Source organism: Vipera ursinii, assembly GCF_947247035.1.
Source record: "Vipera ursinii genome assembly, chromosome: 2".
In the NCBI taxonomy this organism is placed as follows: domain Eukaryota; kingdom Metazoa; phylum Chordata; class Lepidosauria; order Squamata; family Viperidae; genus Vipera; species Vipera ursinii.
Genome location: NC_139513.1, coordinates 28,268,649 through 28,289,385, shown reverse-complemented (window position 1 = coordinate 28,289,385; position 20,737 = coordinate 28,268,649). Strand labels below are relative to the sequence as shown.

The following is a 20,737-nucleotide window of genomic DNA, read 5'->3' as shown; positions in this document are numbered from 1 at the left end:
CTCCTCCATTAGAAATAGATCACTTTGGAGGAGAGAATCTCATTTTTTTTATCCCAAGGACCATTAGATTGCAGCTTGTAATCTTTACATTATAGAAAATTTTCTCTTTGGAATAAGTTTGTATCTGATCCCTTCCATGGGCATTTGTTCAGAATGAAAAATGTAAACAACATTGTAAGTAGTCAGCAAGATAAGCTCCCCCATCCTGATTCATCCTGCTCATCCAGAGGATGATCCAGATTGCTAAGGAACTCATATAGGGTGTGGTGTGTAGCTCCTCTGAGTCATGAATGCAATTTTACATTGTTGAAAGCTGTTACAGGATTATATACTGTATTTATATTTCCCCTAAAATGAATAAATTAACCCATCATTTTCATATGTGACTGTGTATGTTTGTGTGTTCTTTCCCATTTAAAAACATCACACAGTGACTGTAGGCCTCACTTCAGAATATTGTTACCTGCCTCCTTTTCGTATACCCAAAATTAACATAATTCATTTCTGTTCATGTGACTTGGGGATGATATACCTTCTGGTCATAAGAGCATAAGAAGAACCTTGTGGGATCTGTCTAAAGACTTGTCTAGTTCAGCTTTCTGTTTCTGAGGTGACCAGACATTGGTCTTGTTTCCAAAAATGCTTATCAAGACCTATATGCTTTAGGATTTTAGATAATCCATAACTTCTACAGCCAGAAATCCTTTAAAGTCTTACACCCCCCCACCTCTAAATATATCTGATTTCTTTTGAAAACTATCCAAATTGTATATTTTGTGGTTGCAAATTATTTGTTCACTCTACAGGGAAGTCACTTCTGTTATTTAAAGGGGCCGTAATACTTCAAATCCATAAAATTGCTTCTTATATGAATGGTCATGTATAAGTTACTAACGATCAATAGCTTAATCCTTCATGAGTGTGCAAACCTTATAATGAGGTTATCCATGTTATTGGCCAGCACCCTAAGTATGGTATAATTAATTAGACAGTATAATTAAATCCTTGCTTTTATTATCTGAGTCATTGCTAAACAGGATCTAAAATCATGAAGCCATGCATATTTATATCGTGTATTTTTTTAGGAAACAAAGGAGACAAAGAGCCACTTTAATTTACAGGCATGGATTGCAACAAGGTCAAAATTATCATATATGGTGCTTTAGACATCTTAATTAACTTCTTTATCTCAAAGTACAATCAGCTGCCTTCACTAATATTCAGGATCATGATCTGGTAAGTATATTTCTTATAAAATACACAGTGCTTTTTTTGTAAAAGAAAAAGGTGCCGTAACTCACACGTCATACAACCTGCCTTACCTATCCTACAAAGTTCCATCCAAAAAAGGTGCCGGAACTCCGTTCTGAGCGTTCTATGACAAAAAAAGCCCTGAAAATACATGACATATTTGGTCAGTTAGACCATAGTTCAGGTATTGTATCATGAGCTACAGTATTTGTTTTCTGAAGTCTTGTCCAAAAATAGCTCAGATGACATGTTGGCAGTGGTGGGATTCAAATGTGTGAACAACCGGTTCTCTGTGTGGATGCCACTTCCAGAAGTCCATTCTGGGCCTGGGCAACAAACAAATAGCTACCGGTTCTGCCGAACTGGTGTGAGCTGGCTGAATCCCACCACTGCATGTTGGTGATATAAATCAGGGGTTCCCAACCCTTGGCCCATGGACCACTACCAGGCAGCGAAATGCCAGCAACTGGTCCACACAAACAAGCAAAGCCCCATCCACAAGATGCAGGCAGCATAGAAAACCATGCCCCCTCCGGTCTGCAGAAAAACCTCTCTCCATGGAACCGGTCCCTGGTGCCCAAAAGGTTGGGGACCTCTGATATAAATGACAGGGTGAGATGAAGTGGTACTGAGCAGTTTTAAAATGACATGAAAGCTTCCTCCCTACCCCTCTTTCACTTGTTAGCTGGGCTATTTTTTGGACATGGGTCTACCACTCTTCCAGAAGCAGACTCTGTCTTCAGAAATAGTCTGGTCTAAAGCATCTCTACACCTGCCATCTGTCACTTGAGCAATTTGAAAGGAGGCGAAATCTCCATCCCAAGTACCTGTTCACACTCACCCTAGCCTGCCCTGCTTCTAAGGAGAGCGACTGGGGGTGGTTTTTCCTGCCATTTGCAAATCCTGGATGGAAGGGTGGAAGCAATGCCAGATAATTCACCAACTAACAACTTTAAAAGCTCCACAGTAAAGTTGTACAAACTAAACCACTCACAAGCCATGTTAGTGATGGAGTTTAAAGCTCAGTGGTTAGAGCAATGCCATGTAAATTATGCCAGAATTATTTTTCCGCCAATTCAGGATCTGGAGAAAAGAATGCAGTGTATGCCTCCCAGCATACACAAAGGACAGCACAGCAGGAGGCTGATGGTGCAGATCAGCAGAGGGGCTGGACAGCTCCGGGTGATGACTGCTCACTCAGGATAAGCCTAATGACTTAAGCTGTTGACAGCCCCAGGCATGGTCAGCCTGGTGGGAAGCCAGGATCTACACCCATTGTCACCTGCACTGGCAGGAAGCCCAGGTTTGAACTGATTGGATGCCATCCACCTGGGCAGGTACAAATAGACGCCAGGCTTCCCTGTTTCCCCAGTTCGTTCTGTTCAGAATAAACTCATCTTCACCCCCAGCTCTGTGTCCATCTCTATGTGAAGCACACAACTTTACAAAGAACATCAATGCAGTTTTGTGAGGAAGAGCCCAAAGCCTAAGAGATTTACGTATCTTCAGGGTTCCCTCAAACACTGCCAGAATAAGAACTAGTGACTTAGATCTGTCACACTTATGCCTCATACCCAAAGTCACTTGAGGGTCAGGTGGCATACAAATTTGAGGAAGGAAGGAAGGAAGGAAGGAAGGAAGGAAGGAAGGAAGGAAGGAAGGAAGGAAGGAAGGAAGGAAGGAAGGAAGGAAAACTATGGACTGAAGACAAGATCAAGTATGCTTGTTATTAGGCTCATGTGGAGAAAGATCCTCCAGAGCAGCCAAAGATTTTTAAAGGAAAGGTGAGCACTGGGAAGTCTGATCTTGAATAGTCACAGTCCCAACATTGCCAGGCACAGAGAAAGAGTCAGCCCCATTAGATAGAAAAGAAATCAACTCCTCTGGAAGTCTTTTACTGAGAATGCCTGTAATAATAGAATCATATAAGACTGACTGGACTGTACCTCCCTGTGAAATAAGAAGCCATTTCTGAATGTTTCTCAGGCTTTAAGAAATGTTTAAACCCCATGCCTAGGTAATGGTCTTGCATCTTTCCTTCAAGACCAGCTTCCTTACTCTTTATATCTTGGGACTATGAAGCTTTTAGTAAATAATCTTAGAATTTTGCCTGTTGTTTCATGTGGGAATGGTACCTACTTTCAGAGCCTTCTCCTCACTTGCACAAACATCTTTGCCAACTTGTTGTGTTGTTTTTTTCACTTTGATTTTACTGTGTTGTCCTAATGTCTTCACTTCAACCCCAGCCCCATGGATGAGATGGTCTTTGGTTATTGTTGGCTGTAACAGTTATTCAAACAATATTTTCCCTTATTTGAACACAGTCCAAAGGCAGCTTCAAGGTGTGTAAAATGTGATAGGCTACATCACCCTTACCTTGGAGGAAAGTGAGGGAACTTTGGACCAAAGCAATAGAGACACAATAATGGCTGGCAACAGAAATTGCCAATATCATGCTAGTATTGCTTTTAGCTGTTTGAGCTGTGCGGTGGCCTAGGGGTGAAGATGCTGTCCTCACATTCAGGAGGTTGAGAGTTCAATCCTAGGCAGTGACAGATGTTTCTCTATCAGGGTGCAAAGTGGAAATACCTGCTGGAAACGCCACATAGGTTTCGGGAAGAGCATCCAGCCAGTAAACGCTCAGTTCCATTCAACCGCTCTGACTCCATATTGATAAAACGGTCACGAAAAGAGGGGAAAAAAATCTTTTAGCAGATTCAAGGATGGGTGGAGAGCACTTCACCTTAGTAGGAGGGAAAGACACAAAGCTTCAACTCTCTCCTATACTTTATCAAATGCCTTACTGAAATCTAAGTATACCACGTCCACAGCATTTTGTTGGTCTTCTAGGTTAGTCACTTTATCAAAGAGAGAAATAAGATTGGATTGGCACAATCTGTTTTAACAAACCCGTGCTGGCTACTGGTTATGACTTTGTTTGTTTCTAGTTGTTCACAGATCTGTTTTTTGATTATCTTTTCTAGGATCTTCCCAGGTATTGATGTTAAAGTGATTGGTCTGTAGTTACCTAGGTCCATTTTTTTTCCTTTCTTGAAGATAGGAACCACATCAGCCCTTTTCCAATCCTCAGGTACTTCCCCAGTGCTCCAGGATTTGTGAAAGATGTGGTGTAATGGTTCTGAGATAACATCTGCCAGCTCTTTCAGAACTCTGGGAGGTAATCTGTCGGGTCCCAGTGATTTATATTTGCCAAGGTCAGATAGGTGTTCTCTTACCATTTTCTTGCTTATTTTAATATTTGTTTCTGGTATGTCTTTTGCAGGGGTTTTTTTTTTGGGGGGGGGTTACGTTGGGCTATAGTTTTTTTGTGAGAAGACTGATGCAAAAAATAAGTTAAGTAGCTCTGCTTTCTCGATGTTGTCTGTTATTTCCTTGCCATCGTCTCTCTTTAGTGGGCCTACAGTTTCCTTGACTTTTTTCGTGTTGTTAATATGTTGGAAGAAACTTTTTTTATTATCCTTGATTTCTGTTGCAAGTCTTTGTTTGTTCTGAGCCTTTGCTTTCCTGACTTTGTCTTTGTATGTTCTAGCTGTCTGCTGACAATCAGCCTTATGTGCCCCTCTTTCCATTGTTTGTATTTGTCCTTTTTGTCTTTTACTTTGTCAGAGAGATCTTTGTGCAGCCATGCTGGTTTCTTCTTGAAATTCTTGTTTTTGTTTCTCAGTGGTATTGTGCTGGTCTGGGCTTTTATGATCACATTTTTCAGGGTTTTCCACGCTTCTTGGGTTGTTTTCCCTTTTAGGATTTTCATCCATGGGATATTTCCTAGGTTCTCTCTGAGTTTGTTAAAGTCAGCTCTTTTGAAGTTTATGACACTGGTTGGATTGTTTTCTATTGCTAGTGTTTGCATTATATTAAATTCCAGTATGACATGGTCACTTTCACCCAAGATTCTGGCAATTTCAATTCTTCTCTATTTGTAAGGATTAAATCCAGTACAGCTTTATGTCTTGTTCCTTCCTCCACCTTTTGGGTGATAAAGTTGTCGGCAAGGTTTGTTAGGAATCTGTTTGATCTCCCTCTCACTGTAGAGTTTGTTTCCCAGTTGATATCTGGATAGTTGAAGTCTTTCATTGCTACTAAGGTATGCTTCCTACATATGTTTGTTAACTGATTGGCAAAGAGTTCATCTATTTTTTCTGATTGGTTGGGTGGCCTGTAATATACGACAGCTTTCATAGCCTCTTCCACCTACCACAAACCAAGCTTGGAATGGAAGTCATTCCACAATACGCCGCCTCCACAAATCCCCACCAGCCTCCTATACTTTTTCTCCATTCTTTCAGGACTAAGCGTCAGAGCGTGGGTGTGAAGGTGAAGTATCTCAATAGTGAGGGCTACCGGTTCAGATACTTCATGCGAGGGAAGCCTGGATCCCGACCATCTGTGCTGATGCTTCATGGATTCTCACTCAACAAAGACATGTGGTTAAACATCATTGAAGTAGGTATTCCCTTTATTCTAGCTTGGATGGTGCTAGTCTGGCCTTGGGTACTAGAAGTCATAGACAAAACTTCCTGTGTCCCATCTGCCCCTAAGCCTTCTTGCCATTGAGCAGAGTGGGATAGGTGGAAGATCAAAGATAATGCTGTGGGTGTCTCTGAGGTACAGCCTGCCTGACTCTGGTAATCCTCCAAGTAGGAGAACCATCTCCAGAGTTCCTGGCTAGAATGGCTCATGTCTATATCTAAGGCTCTAGCCAATTTTTCTGCTTCTTTATCTTCTTGGGGTTAGCTGAGAACCAGCCATCTGCCACTATGATAAAGCAGGCTGGGAAACTCAGATCCTGTGCAAATTGTTGACCTTATGAGCTTTGGGCTATCAATAACATGTCGTTGGTGGAGCAGCTAGCAGCTAGCAAGGGAGTGAAACCTAAAGGAGGATAACCATCTCCCCAAATAAATCAATTAAGTCTGAGCATGCTCACTGCTTTCCAAATGCTTAGGTTGATGAGAGCAGTGGGGGGGGGGTAAGGAAAAGATGGGGTAGGGTGGGTGTGGATTTTGGGGGAGAAAACTGGATCAGGTCTGGGACTAAGAATCACATTTCTTCTCTAGTCCTGCCTTTGGCAGTGAACAAAGCCAGCTATTTTTGTTTTGATTCCTTGGCTTCACATGCACAACTGTTTCCCTATAGGTCTTTCCTAAGGGCCTCCACTTGATCTGCCTTGATCTGCCAGGTCATGGCGGAACCACTCGCTTGCTTGGAGAAAGTTACACAGCAGTTGCTCAAGCTAAAAGGATACACCAGGTAGGACTTTTCTTGAGCAGTGATGTGATACATTGTTCTTTGGAGGCTGGTGAGTGGCAGCAAATGGGGAAAGTGAGTGAGGGTATGTGTGAGAAATTAGATATAAACTCCAGAAGTGACTGTGCAGCAAAAAATATATATAAAATATCTATCCTTTGCATTAAAAATGTAGAATCTCCTTTGAGTCATGGGCTTGTCCATTTAATTTCTTGGAGACAAAAGAGCTTTGCCACTGACTCCATCTTTTTGTTTTTACTTTTTCACTCTGGATCAGATATTCCTAATGTTAGTCAGGTTGAACCCTGCTTAAGTTTTCCAAGATGAACCAAAGTTGGCTAGATGTTGCCATCTAGCAAGAATCTTTTTGCTAAAAGTGCACATAAAGGAAACCCAGTGCTTTATAATCAATCCCTTCAAAAGTCTCACAGATGTGTGAAGTAGCTGTGGATTGCATGGTACTTTATTATTTTCATTCCTATTCAATTCTTTCTCAGATATAGGTTGTCCAGCTTTAACCTCAAAACGGTTCAAGGAAAACTAGTTCTAGCTATGATTTGCCCATGGGTACTTAATGAACTTCAGAGAGTTAAAGAAGTGAATCCAAATCTCCACAGATAAGTCCAACATGGAAGACATTGCAATTGCATGCTCCTTATCCCCTTACTAATGTCAATGAATCGTAATTACTTGGGGTTTACTTAGGATAGCTTCAATCTGATGTTGTGTGATTATTATGGTATGACAATCCTAGAAAAATATGCCCAGGCCCATAGTGATTAAAGTTTTCCCCAACACTTGTTGATTTGTGCAATATTGTCATGTTTTGGACTGGAATTGCAAATGGGACATCAACTGTCATGTCCAAGAGTCTTGTGCACTCTCCTGTAGAGGGAAAGCTTTCAGGTATTTAGTATTAATCTTATCTTGTGAGCATCTTAATAAAGAGCTGTAAAAGATGTTCTCAACTTTGTCATTATTACTTTTGTTTCATCATTATCCCTGTGAGATACATTTCCCATATTTTGGAAGCATCAGCATTGTTCTATAGGCCTATACTGCATAACCAAATTTATTTACGAAATGTGTTTTATTACCATAAAGTTCCCTCTTTAATCAATCTTGCTCTTACGGCTGGATGACATTCTTAACTTGTCATGTTAGATGCTGCTGTATCAGCCATATAAACAGCGATCTGCTTGAATCACTGAATCCTGAGCAATGTTTCACCCTACCTGGCAGTATGAACCCAGCCCATGTAATTAATTTATTGTTCATTATATTATGCAGTTAGTTCCAGAAAGAAGGGATTAGGATGGGTGAGCATCTCATGAAAGAACAGCCACAATCTCTTTGTTCCCAATGTTTGTTTCAGTTTGTCCAGTGTGCTGGCCTGAACCACAAGCCTTTCCACCTGGTTGGCATGTCCATGGGAGGCATGGTTGCTGGGGTTTATGCCGCTCTCTATCCAGCCCACATCTCCTCTTTAGCCCTCCTCTGCCCAGCTGGTAAGTATCTATATCAAGTGAGTGAAGTTTGAAGAAAAAGGCCAGAATGCTTGGCCCAAACTCTAGATTATAAAATGAGAAGTTGATGGGCTGTTTGGAGATGACGTCTCTCATCAGAAACTTCATACATTTCTGCACAGCCACTTCTGGGTACCTCCATGTGTAACACAGTAGCTAGATTTGAATTCAAAACTGTAACCAGTTACTGTAATGTTAGAACCTCCCATTAGGGTTTTGTTCTAATCCCTTTTCAAAAAGTTTCTATCAAGCCTATGACAGAAATTTCAGCCAGCATAGGGCGATGGGGAATGCACCTCCAGATCCAACAAAACCCATTAAAAATAACTGATCTATCAGCAGACCTATTTATACCAGAACCTGAACATAACAATACATAAAAAGTACTGAACTCACTGTGTTGGGGTCATGGCATCAAGAGGCTTCACTTGCCACCTGACATTGCCTTAAAGAGGCAATATATATATTATCTATGTCAACATACACAACACAATCACACTTTTCATGGGGATCCTTAACTAAGTTGTCTTGCAAAACATATCATGACTTGCTGGTTCTTCTGCATCCACCCAACCATCACACACTAGAGCAGGCATGTCAAACTCGTGACATCACGTGATGTCGCACAACATATCATGACTTTTTCCCCATTGCCAGCAATGGGGTGGACATTTCAGAGTGATGCATACGGCAGTGCGGGCCGGCAGTTTGACATGCTTGCACTAGAGTGTTCTTGCTGTTGTGGCCTCAGTCCTTTCTCCAATTGACCCATTAGATCAGGACTTCTCTTCCATGGCAATGTGATGTGTGGACTTCAACTCACAAATGGAGCGCACATGCACATACTCTCCATTACTCGCGCAAGGGGGATGTGCGCACATGCACACACTTGCCCGCCGTTTCAGGCAGCCCAGTTTTGAACAGCTCATGGACTGGTAATGAGCTGTGGCCCAGGGGTTGGGGACCACTACTGTAAAGCATTGTGAAGCGGTATATAAGTCTAAGTGCTATTGCTATTTACCAGCTGAGGATATTGATAAAACAAATTACTTAATTTTAACACACTTTTAGTATTGTTTATATTTTTTAAGATTCTTGCTAGCTTTGTTCTAGATGGTCGTAATTTTATATATATATATATATATTCCATATTCTCACCCTAATTTTAGGCCTGAAGATTCCAAAACAAAGTGAACTGTTTCTGTGGTTAAAAAAGCTAGTTTTATTGAACGATCTTTCCAAGAGTGCTCTTGTTCCAGTTACTAAGGAGCAAACAGAAAACTTCATGAAACTTTGCCTATACCAGCCCAACTTTTTAAAGAAGCAGGTGAACATCTGACATTTTCCTAGATTGCTGCTGCCTCAGTCCCTTGTAATAACATCTCCCATTTCTCCTCAAGTTCTTTTACAAGATGGTCGGAAAGTGCACAAGACTGAAATTTAAGATGGAAGGGAGATCAGCATAAGTATTTACCAAATAAGAAAAGAGATGCATGGCTCCTTCCTTCCTTCCTTCCTTCCTTCCTTCCTTCCTTCCTTCCTTACTTACTTACTTCCTTCCTATTTATTCTACTCTTTTTCAAGGAAAGGTATCCCAGAGATACTGGGTCATAGCCGGCCTGTAGGCTGATAACTTAAGAGATACAAGAAAGAGAATGGAATGGATAGCCAAACACAAAAATAAAATACATTCTGGCCTTATGCATTATTGTTTATAGGTTGTTTCGTAGTTAGATTTATATCCTGCCTTTCCTCCAGAACCTCAAAGTGCCCATATAAAAGCCTTGCCTCCCATTTATACCGCAGCAATAATCTTGTGAAGTAGATTTTTTTTAAAAACCCATTTATATCCCGCCCTTGTCCGAAGACTCAGGGCGGCTTACAATCTAAGAAGCACAAATCAATGTGAGTTGAGAAGAGTGATGGTTTAAAATCCTCCAGAGAGCTCTGGAGGCTGAGGGCAGACATTAACTGGGCAAAAGCACATTGATATCAGAATCATATCTGGTACTGATATCAGATATTAGAATTAATATCACAGGAATAAAAACAGTACAGTGCTGAGAAGCCTTAAGGAAATCGTCCTTCAGCAAAATAGAGGCAATTGCCCCATTTCTCTTTTGCTGCTAGATGCTCATCTGGATCAATACTGTCTACTCAAGTTGGCAGCCATTCACCAGATAAATGTAGAGAATCATAATCATAATCATAATAGTAAAGTTGGAAGGTATCTTAGAGGTCATCTAGTCCAACCCCCTGCTCAGGCAGGAAACCCTATACCAATTCAGACAAATGGCTGTCCAGTCTCTTCTTAAAAACTTCCAGTGTCGGAGCATTCACAGCTTCTGGAGGCAGGTTGTTCCACTGGTTAATTGTTCTAACTGTCAGGAAGTTTCTCCTTAGTTCTAGGTTGCTTCTCTGCTTAATTAGTTTCTATCCATTGCTTCTTGTCCTGCTTTCAGGTGCTCTGGAGAATAGCCTGACTCCCTCTTCTTTGTGGCAGCCCCTGAGATGTTGGAGCCCTGGGGGCACCCACCTACACACTTCCCTCCATGTAGATGCAGTTCTATTGAAAACCACATGCTGAATACGGCTGGTCAGCCAGCTATGAATCCATCTGGTGGTGATGCTGTCTAATCCACATTTTTCTATCTTATTAAGTAGTAGGTTGTGATCTACTTTATCAAATGCCTTACTGAAGTCCAAGTAAATTATATCCACAGCATTCCTCTGATCCACTAATTTTGTCACTTGGTCAAAAAATGCAATAAGATTTGTCTGGCATGATCTGTTTTTGACAAACCCATGTTGGCTTTTAGTAATGATTTTGTTTGCTTCTAGGTGCTTGCTGATTCGGTGTTTATCTTTTCCAGAATCTTCCCAGGTATTGAGGTCAGGCTGATAGGTCTGTAGTTTCCTGGATTCATTTTTTCCCTTTTTTGAAGATGGGAACTACATCAGCTCTCTTTCAATCTTCTGGTAGTTCCCCAGTTCTCCAGGATCTTTGAAAAATATAGTTCAGTGGTTCTGAGATCACATCTACCAGTTCCTTGAGAACCTTGGGGTGTAATCCATCTGGTCCTGGTGATTTGAACTTGTCTAGGCTGGACAGGTGCTCACTTACTATTTTCTTGCCTATATTAACTTGTGTTTCTATTCTGTTTTTTTACGGCACTATTTTTGATAGGTTAGTCTGTTTTTTCCCTTTGTGTAAAGACAGATGCAAAAAACAAGTTAAATAGTTCTGCTTTTTCCCTGTTGCTTGTCACCTTCTTGCCACTTTCACCCACTAATGGACCAATCATTTCCTTCACTTTTTTTGTTTTTTACATGTTGAAATAAGCTTTTTTTGTTATTTTTGACTTTGGTCACAAGCCTTAGTTCATTCTGAGCCTTAGCTTTCCTCACTTCGTCTTTGCAGGCTCTGGCTATTTGCTGATATTTTGACTTTGTTATGTGCCCCTCTTTCCACTTTCTATACTTGTCCTTTTTATCTTTCAATTTATCAGAGAGAGCTTTATGCAGCCATGCTGGTTTCTTTTGAGAGCTGTTATTTTTCCTCTTTGATGGTATTGTGCTAGACTGGGCTTTTATTATCTCACTTTTCAAAATTTCCCAAGCGTCTTGAGTTGTTTTCCCCTTGAGGATTCTCATCCATGGAATCCTTCCCAAGCCCTCTCTAAGTTCATTGAAATTGGCTCTCTTAAAGTCCAAGACTCTAGTTTGACTGTGTTCTATTGCTTGTGCTTCCATAATGTTAAATTCCAATATTGCATGATCACTCCCCTTCAGGTTCCTGCGGCTTCAACACCTTCTATCATTTCATCTCTGTTAGTGAGAATTAGATCCAAAATGGCTAATCCCCTAGTTCCCTTCTCTACTTTTTGGGTGACAAAGTTGTCTGCTAGGTTTGTCAGGAATAGGTTTGATCTTCCACTTGGTGCAGAGTTTGTCTCCCAGTTGATATCAGGGTAGTTAAAGTCCCCCATTACTATTGTGATGTGCTTCCTACATACCTTAGTTAGCTGACAAGCAAAAAGTTCATCTATTTCCTCTGTTTGGTTGTGTGGCCTATAGCATACACCTATGGCAATGTCATTTTTTCTCCCTTTTATATTGACCCAAATGCATTCAAGTTTACAGTTTTCATCATTGTGCTCTATTTCTGTAGAGATGTAGTTATTTCTTATATAGAGAGCAACTCCACCTCCTCTTTTGTTTAGTCTGTTTCTTTTGAATAATTTAAATCCCTCTAGCTGTGTGTTCCATTTCTGGGTTTCATCCCACCATGTTTCCGTAATGGCAACAATATCATATCTGCCTTCATTAATCTGAATTTCTAGTTTACCCTGTTTTCTGTTCATACTCTGTGCATTGGTGTATAGACATTTGAGTCCTTTATGTCTGACCCTGTGTTTACTTTCTACATAACCTGCGTGGTGCCTGAGTTCCCCTATTGTCTTACCACCTATTTGGTTAGTGCACTTTGTGTGGCGCTCGCTAATAGAAGCTTGATTTTGCTTGACAGCAAGGTTGATATTCTTGTCCACACACACATCTATGTTACATGCATTGATAGCCCTATAATTTTTAGATTGGCGGGGACAGGGATTTCTATATCAATTAACTCACTGTCCCCGCTGTTTAGTTTAAATATTCCTCCAGAAAGTCTGTGAAATTATAGCCGAGCAACTCAGTCCCTTTCTTTGATGGATGCAAACCATTTCTTTTGTATGTTTTTTCATTGGACCAGCTACAGACATCGTGACTTATATATCCAAAGCCTTCCCTTTTACACCACTCCTTTAGCCACATATTGAATTGTGCTATACGCTGTCCTTTTCCATTTTGCTCCTTATACACTGGTAAAACCTCTGAAAAAGTAAGCCTACAGTCTGTTCTGCCAAGTTCCTGCCCCAAGCTCTGGAAATCATTCTGCACAGAGAGTACATCTTTTTAGGACAGATCATTAGTGCCAAGATGTACAATATCCTCCACATCACAATCCTTGCTGGCTTTCTTGATTATTTTAGAAATACACTTCTTGTCCCTACTGGCAGTAGCACCTGGAAGACACCTGACCTTTTTCGAAACCTCTGTGGCCTTTTCTAAACTAACATCCCTTATAATTGAATCACCAACCAGAAGGTGGCTTCTCTTTTTGGATGCCTTTCTGTTCTTGCATGACTAATGTGTAATACCTGATTTGCACTTCTCCCTGTCAAAAACAAGTTCTTCACCTTGGACAAAATCCCCTGCTTATTTGAGTTATTATCACAGATACCTTTACCTGTCTCCTTAATGTCCCTATTAAGGTCAGCAAGGGCACTGTATCTGTTGTGCAGGGACACAGCGAAAGCTTTTGTGTTTATGGTTCACAGCTCTCACCCTGCCAGATCCCACACTGCCCTTCTCCTGCAGGATCTTTGTGGTAGAGGGGGCAGATAGCGTGGAGGCTCTTTCCATTTCATATTTGCTGTTTCCAATTTTTCTCAGGGCCAAGCTTTTCATTGACATCATTCAGTGAGGTGGCACAAAATTAAATTTTTATTTTTTTAAAATTAAAAAAAAAATTCCAGGGCCCTGATTGATTCAAAATGACAGTGGATGCATCATAAAACTTAACCATATTTTTTTCTAGGCCCTTTCCCCCTCTTTCATCTTCATCATCAACTGATACAATTTGGATCCCAGTTTTTGCCCATTTTTTGTCTAGTTATCATGAACAGGCTTAACTCCATCGCCCAAACTGTCTTTGACTAATATATACAGATTATTGTTGGGAGTTTCCATGAAATACATAAATAAATATATCCAAAATAGCAAGCATTCTTTTTCAAACCAGAAAAATATCTACATCACATAACTATCTCCAAATTCAAAGAGCACTAATTTTAGCACACTTCCTGCAGCAGTTTGGGATACAAAAAAAAATCCCCATTAGGTAAAATTCTTGCAGTCCCTGAATTGAAACTGCAGCTCATGTCTTGTTATGCTGCATCCTCTGTGTGGATCCTGGGACCCACTTTATAATTCCTCATCTGGTAAATTCTGATCATTTTTATGTATGTTTAATGTTCTCAAATTTGAATGTAGCCAAATTCTGCCTATAAAATTAGACACACTCTGACTACCGTATCCACAGATACCAATTGTAACCTTCTTATCCTATTTTGTTTCTTTACTCACATTTTAACATGTTTTATTTTGAACTCTGGTCTGTGGCTGTAATAAAAATAATATATCTATCATCTATCTATCTATCTATCTATCTATCTATCTATCTATCTATCTATCTATCTATCTATCTATCTATCTATCTATCATCTATCTATCATCTATCATCTATCTATCTATCTATCTATCTATCTATCTATCTATCTATCTATCTATCTATCTATCTATCATCTATTTTTGTCTTAAAAAAGGAATCACAAAGTATTTTTTCTACCAGTTCTCATTCAGTCTGATGGAGAATTTGCTTTCAAATTTTCTTTCAAAAGACAAGAATTCAAATGAAGGGAGCTACATTCACAGATACAGTTAAATATTCTTGGCTTGTTTTGTTCTGAGCGGACTAAGGAAATGAATGTGAATGACCAATGACCCTGGCCATAAGCATCTACAGAGGGAGGGCAAGTGAGAACATGAATCGTGGTGTTGTGATGCAAATTCTACTCCATATGTACTTGCATGTGATGTCACAAGCCTAGGATGAAAGCATCCTTGCATTGTGATGTTGCACACACCTTTCACCACTTTGGCATCAGTATAGTTGGAAGTAGGCCCTAGATCAGGATTTGTCAACCTTGACAATTTCCAGGTACGTGGACTCCAACTCCCAGAACTTCAATCAGCATAGCGATTGCTGAGAATTCTGGGAGGTGAAGTCCACTCACCTTCAGTTTGCCATGTTTGACAAACATTACTCTAAATCACGGGTGTCAAACTCGGAATGTCATGTGATGTGCCATGACATACCGTGACTTTTTTGCCATTGCCGGCAATGAGGTGGGCGCGGTTTTCTTATGATGCATCCAGCCCACAGGCCGACAGTTTGGCACCCTGCTCTAGATCCTTAACACTTCACATTTCAATTCACTCTCCACGGAAGATACTGTACCATACTCATCTCATGGAGACTTTGCAGTGGGGAAAGTACCTGCAAATAATAGGAAAACATAGGACATAACAGCCCCAGCAATACACGTAGCCCTTGAGTTACAACCATTCGTTTATTGATCATTCAAAGTTGTGAGGGCATTAAAAAAGTGACTTAGGTTTTTCACATCTACAACTTATATTTATACTTTTAATTTATACTTTTCTCCTTTCAACTTTAGCTCCTAAAGGGATACCTTGAGGATCGGAGACCACATAAGATGTTTTTTGCATTGTGTAGGTACAAGACACGGCATGGACTGCGATGGGCTACTCATCCATATTCTAGAGCAGAGTTCCCCAAACTTTCTGGCTTTGCAGACTGGCGGTGGGATAGGGGATGGTTCCACATGAATGGCTGGCAAGCATACGTGAGCGGCTCTATTTGGGGGAGCGGTGGGAATGTGCACCCGCTACTTGCACAAGTGGAGCTCATGTGCATGTACTTACCCTCTGCTTGCACATGTGGGGATGTGCACACATGTGGTGCACTCACCCGCTGCTTCCATGGTCCGATTCTGAACAGCTTGCAACCCAGTAGTAGGCCACAACCCCAGGGTGGGGACCCGTTTTAGAGGGGCAAGCATACATTTAATATCAAGGGAATCCGTCCAGGGAGCTACAGCCAAAATCAGCCCTTCAATCAGTGGATTTTCACTGTGTTTCAGATATGGACATTTCTGTTTTCCAAAATGAGAAAATAATCCTGAAAAGGACCGATATATCAGCAAAATGTTGGCCTATTTTACTATACATTTCTTTACAGTAATGAGGCAGGGAAAACCGGCTAAGCAAGGCTTCTGAAATTTTTACCACTTCACAGGAAAGAGGGCAGCTTACAATGGAAGAGACACTAATATTCTGAGCCAATGCTCTTGGCCACACATTTCAGGATCATAATCACAAGGAGACAGCCTTTCCTTTTTTACAAGCCCTCCAAAGGTGTTAGGAAGATAACCCCCACAATTCCCAGTCAACGCAACCCCCATTGGGTGAAGAGTCCAGAGGTTGCTGTCCAGCTACGTAGAGTGATACAAATTAGTGAAGCTGCAGGACTGGCATCAGACAAATAAGGGAGAAAAGGGTTAAAGGGTTCCTTAATCAGATCTCCACATTAATGATGCTGGAGATTGATCTAGCGGTTTGAGTCCTAGCACTGTGTAGTGGGGTGAGCTTCTGTCACTCATCTCAGCTTCTGCCCACCTAGCAGTTCAGAACCATGTTCTGTGCGAGTAGGTAAGTAGGTACTATTTTGCTGGGGAGCTGAGCCGGTGCTTTATGTGGACAATTAGAATCCTGCCAGCACTGAATTATCCCAGTTGTGATGCTGGTTGTGAGGCAGCTTGGGTGGAGGGAAAGGACCTCAGATGCTGCCGTTCATCTTTCTTTCCGGTGCAGAGAGCTAGCTCGCCCTCCTGTGGTGCATCTTTGGAAGTGAATGAGCATGTATCAAACAGAGCTATGATAGTGAACAGGCAGCCAAACTACAGGTAGTCCTTGACTTACAACAGTTCATTTAATGACCATTCAAAGTTACAATGGCCCTGAAAAAAAATGATAGTGACCGTTTTTCATGCTTACAAACATGTAGCATCCCCATGATCATGTGATCAAGACTCAAGATGCTTGGCAATTAATCATATTTACGACGGTTGCAGTGTCCTCGGGTCATGTGATCATCTTTTGAGAACTTCTGGCAAGCAAGGTCAATGGAGAAGCAACTATGGCAAGAAAAGTTGTAAAATGGGGCAAAACTCACTTAACAAATGTCTCACTTAGTAACAGAAATTATAGGTTCAATTGTAGCCATACATTGAGGACTATCTGTACTACTCTGCATTAGCATTCTAGTCTCCTGGCTAATGTAACATCACCATACACTAAATAAATAAATAAAACCCCATTATTCGTAAGAATAAGAAACCTGAAGATCAGAAAAAAGGGAAGCTCATGACAGGTGTCACTGCTCATTAAAAATGGAGGGGAAAAACCCAAACCAATTCTGCTTCCTTTTATTGAGAAAGGTTTTCTGGACCTCACAAGCACTGAATCAAAGTACAGCCTCCACGAGAACATGAGGAAAATCAAAGCTCCCACCCAGATCATTTGGGGAAAGGAGGACAAGGTAAGGGATTTGTGTGTATCTGGGTTTTTTTGGCACACTGTGTGTAATTTTATAATCAGACAGGAGAACCATCCCTGCAATGGAAATTGCACTGCTGTGGTTTTTCATTTGCTGAGTTTCATTGTTCCTGATGGAAATGCTTCACTTGAAAATAAGTCTCAGTTCTTATTCTGAAGGCGACATCCCGCAGTTCAAGGAACAGCTTGAATTTTTTGCCTACATTTCTTTGAGGAGGAAGGTTGAACCACGTTTACCAGCCTGGGGACTTTGCCTAGCACGTTGAGCAAGGCCCTCTGAAAGAGGGCAGAGCAAAGGTTTATTCTGAAGTGTTAAGCAGCACCTGCAGACAGGTTGAAAGGCAATGCTACTTTATTTTAAATGCAGATTTGGGAAAAATGTGACACAGACATTTCTCCTTCCACTTTGCTATATCCTCACTTACACTTTTTAATAAAAGTTTTCATAAACTTCTTATGAGCCTTGGTGGAGCAGTGGGCTAATGCCTCCTCAAGTAACACCAGCTGCCTGCAATTAGTGCAGGTTCGAGTCCCACCAGGCTCAAGGTTGACTCAGCCTTCCATCCTTCCCAGGTAGGTAAAATGAGGACCCAGATTGTTGGGGGCAATAAGCTGACTTTGTAATAATGCCGCTTGGGTGTGTGTGTGAAAGCCCTAATAAGCAGGCATATACATAGGATGAAGGCTACTGCTAAGCTTGTAAGCCGCCCTGAGTCTTCGGAGAAGGGCGGGATATAAATGGAATTAAAATAAAATAAAAATAAATAAATAAGCCGCCCAAAGTCACTTGGTTTAGTTGGGCGGCATAGAAACTGAATGAATGAATCAATTAATCAATTTCATTATCATAAAAGCAAATCCAATAAAATCAATACAAATCCAAACAAAAGAAATGAAATCATAGAAATAATGAGAATATCCTGATGAATCTTAGTGGTCAAGAGGCCGAACTATTAACAGTAAATAAAAAGTGATAGTGCTAGCACTGATGTTTAGATAATGAAATGTCTGCAAGAAAACAACCAAGCTCAGAAAGCACCAAGGACCCTCCTTTATATCTTAACGGAACTCACATGTAACCTGGCTATACAATTTAAGCCATTACAACCTGAGTATCTGAGAATGGCAGAGATGCTATGTAAAACATCAGTTACTATTAAAGGCTTGTATACTGAATGTTGTTCCAAGAGTAAATGTAAGGTGGCACACCCAAGACAAGGGTTTTTTTTTTTCTCAACATAAATATTTCGGTTGTGATGGGAAGAAATTCCTTGTTTCCTTTTGTGTAGGTCTTCGATTCTTCGGGTGCAGAAATTTTGGCGGCTGCCATTCCTAATTCCCAAGCGCATTGGCTGGAGAAATGTGGACACTTCATAACTCTGGAGAGGCCCAGGACCTCTGCAAGGCTCCTCCTGGAATTCTACAACTCAGTCTGTGACTCAGCCAAGCAGAAGAAGGTGGCCTGAGGTCTCAGGAAGTGCCAGATGGCTGGAGACAGGCAAGGTCTGCCCCACCACCAGCCCCATGTTGACTTCTCTGGCTGGTACAATGGGAGCTACAACTCAAGATACTTAGTAGGCAGCAGAGGAGGTGAGGACCTAGAGCAAGGGTAGACAACCTTGGCTCTTTTATGACTCGTGGACTTCAACTCCCAGAATTCCTGAGCCAGGCAAGCCAAGAGAGAATAAAGCTTTGCACCACCATTCCATAAAGAATTGATCCAACTTTCTAATGGAACTTCTCTGTGTAGCATTGGTGTTATTCCGTGTAGTTATGTTTATTTACCTCTTCACTCAAATTCTTTCCTCTATTGTTGGAATTGAGGCCTGAGCAAAAACTACTTCCGAATAGTTTTCTGCATTGTGAAGTTGTATGGTTCCTGGCACAGTGACCCAGAACCACAAATTCCTCAATTTTCTCCAATATTAGAGGCAGAGCTCCAAACAGGAAAATAAGTCAGCTGACAGGCACTCCAACCTATTTCCTCTGAAAACAACTTACTTTGGGAACCCCGATATCAAAAGGTTTCCAAGGATGACAAAGAGATAGAACAAGGCTGCTTGGCAGTTTATGAGTCAGCAACAACCAAAGCTCTTAGCCTGCTCTGACAAAAGGAAATTTTAGATTAGTAGGGAGCAAAGGGCTACATCTCTGCATTATCAATCTATCCCAGCAGGGTGCTGGATTTAATTATTTCAATTGTATCTTTCCAATTTTATATAGGATTAATAAGTTTTAAAAATTCCTCTCTGGAGGGCATGCTGAGCCTGCAACATAGCCGAGGACTTTGTGGCAACATTTTGTACGAATATGTGCGTTAAAGACCCACTTCCCTAATATGGCGAGAAAGAATGTCATGTGATTGGAGACTAAGGCTTGAAAATCAGTGATCCTCAGTGGTGCGTCCACTGTTAATTGCATCTACTTCACTTCTCTTGGAGGTGATGGGATGTTGTTTGGTACCTTCAGTCTTTACTCCTGTTGACTCTCTGGATTAGCCCTCCAAATTTTTCTTCGCAAAATTTTGAATAGTTTGCCATTGCCTTCTTCCTAGGGCTGAAAAGGACTCAACAGCCGAAGGTTACCCAGCTGGCCCCAATTCCTAAAGTGAGACTAGAACTCACAGTGTCCCAGTTTCTAACCTTGTGGCTTAATTTACACACCGAACTAGCTACTTTGGATTGAGTTAGATTAACAAATCTCACCTTTTTCTCTTTTTCTCCCAGTTCACTGAAATTTTATTTCCTGCTTCCCGTGATATCACGGCAATGCAAAAGTGAAGAGCCCAAGCTGACCAGGTACTGGCAGAACCATTGCTGCTTGACTTGGTCATGCTTATTATTTCACTTTGCATGTCACTTGAGTAACATGAAATAATGTAACAAGAAGGAGGTACTGATGTAACATGATGCAGGCAGCAAGATCTTCAAGCAGCTCCTAACGCCTTCTTGAAGAGTCTTGCTTGCGTGTGGTCTCTTTGAAAATGCAGTATGTCTATTTAGGGATAGGTTGTTCCAGGAAAAGTGGCCATCTCTAGGAAGGTTAAAGCAGAAAGGTCCTGTAGATGGCAAGCTTCTTAGTTGATAAAAGTGTCCATGATGAAAGCACTTAAATCAGCATTTTTTTTCCATCTCAGAATAACACTGTTCTTAAGAAAAAGGCAGGGTTGGAATTATTCCTAGTCCATTTGCTTTTAACTGATCAGCAAAACCTGAATAACTGCTCTTTTGAGAAAAAAACGGTAAAAGGACTGCATTTGTTGGATTAAAGAAAGCACACTCACACATGCAAAACTGCAGTCGGGAAGGATGGATATGGCATGTCAGCTTTTATTAGTTGAAAGTAAAATCAAACTTCAGATCAGAATGAGACCAGTGTCTTAGGTGGAA

General features: G+C 41.0%; 1 protein-coding gene across 1 annotated transcript; it reads left to right on the top strand.

Annotated features, from left to right (window-relative positions):
• Window positions 1-1,123: 1,123 nt before the first annotated feature.
• On the top strand, window positions 1,124-18,814 carry LOC310634798 (monoacylglycerol lipase ABHD6-like; the record flags this gene model as incomplete). The annotated part of the gene is made up of 8 exons (XM_083353334.1): window positions 1,124-1,236; window positions 5,559-5,715; window positions 6,409-6,522; window positions 7,895-8,027; window positions 9,215-9,372; window positions 15,389-15,443; window positions 17,231-17,331; window positions 18,638-18,814. The coding sequence occupies 8 exons, from the start codon at window positions 1,124-1,126 to the stop codon at window positions 18,812-18,814; spliced, it is 1,008 nt and encodes a 335-aa protein (XP_083209460.1).
• Window positions 18,815-20,737: the final 1,923 nt, after the last annotated feature.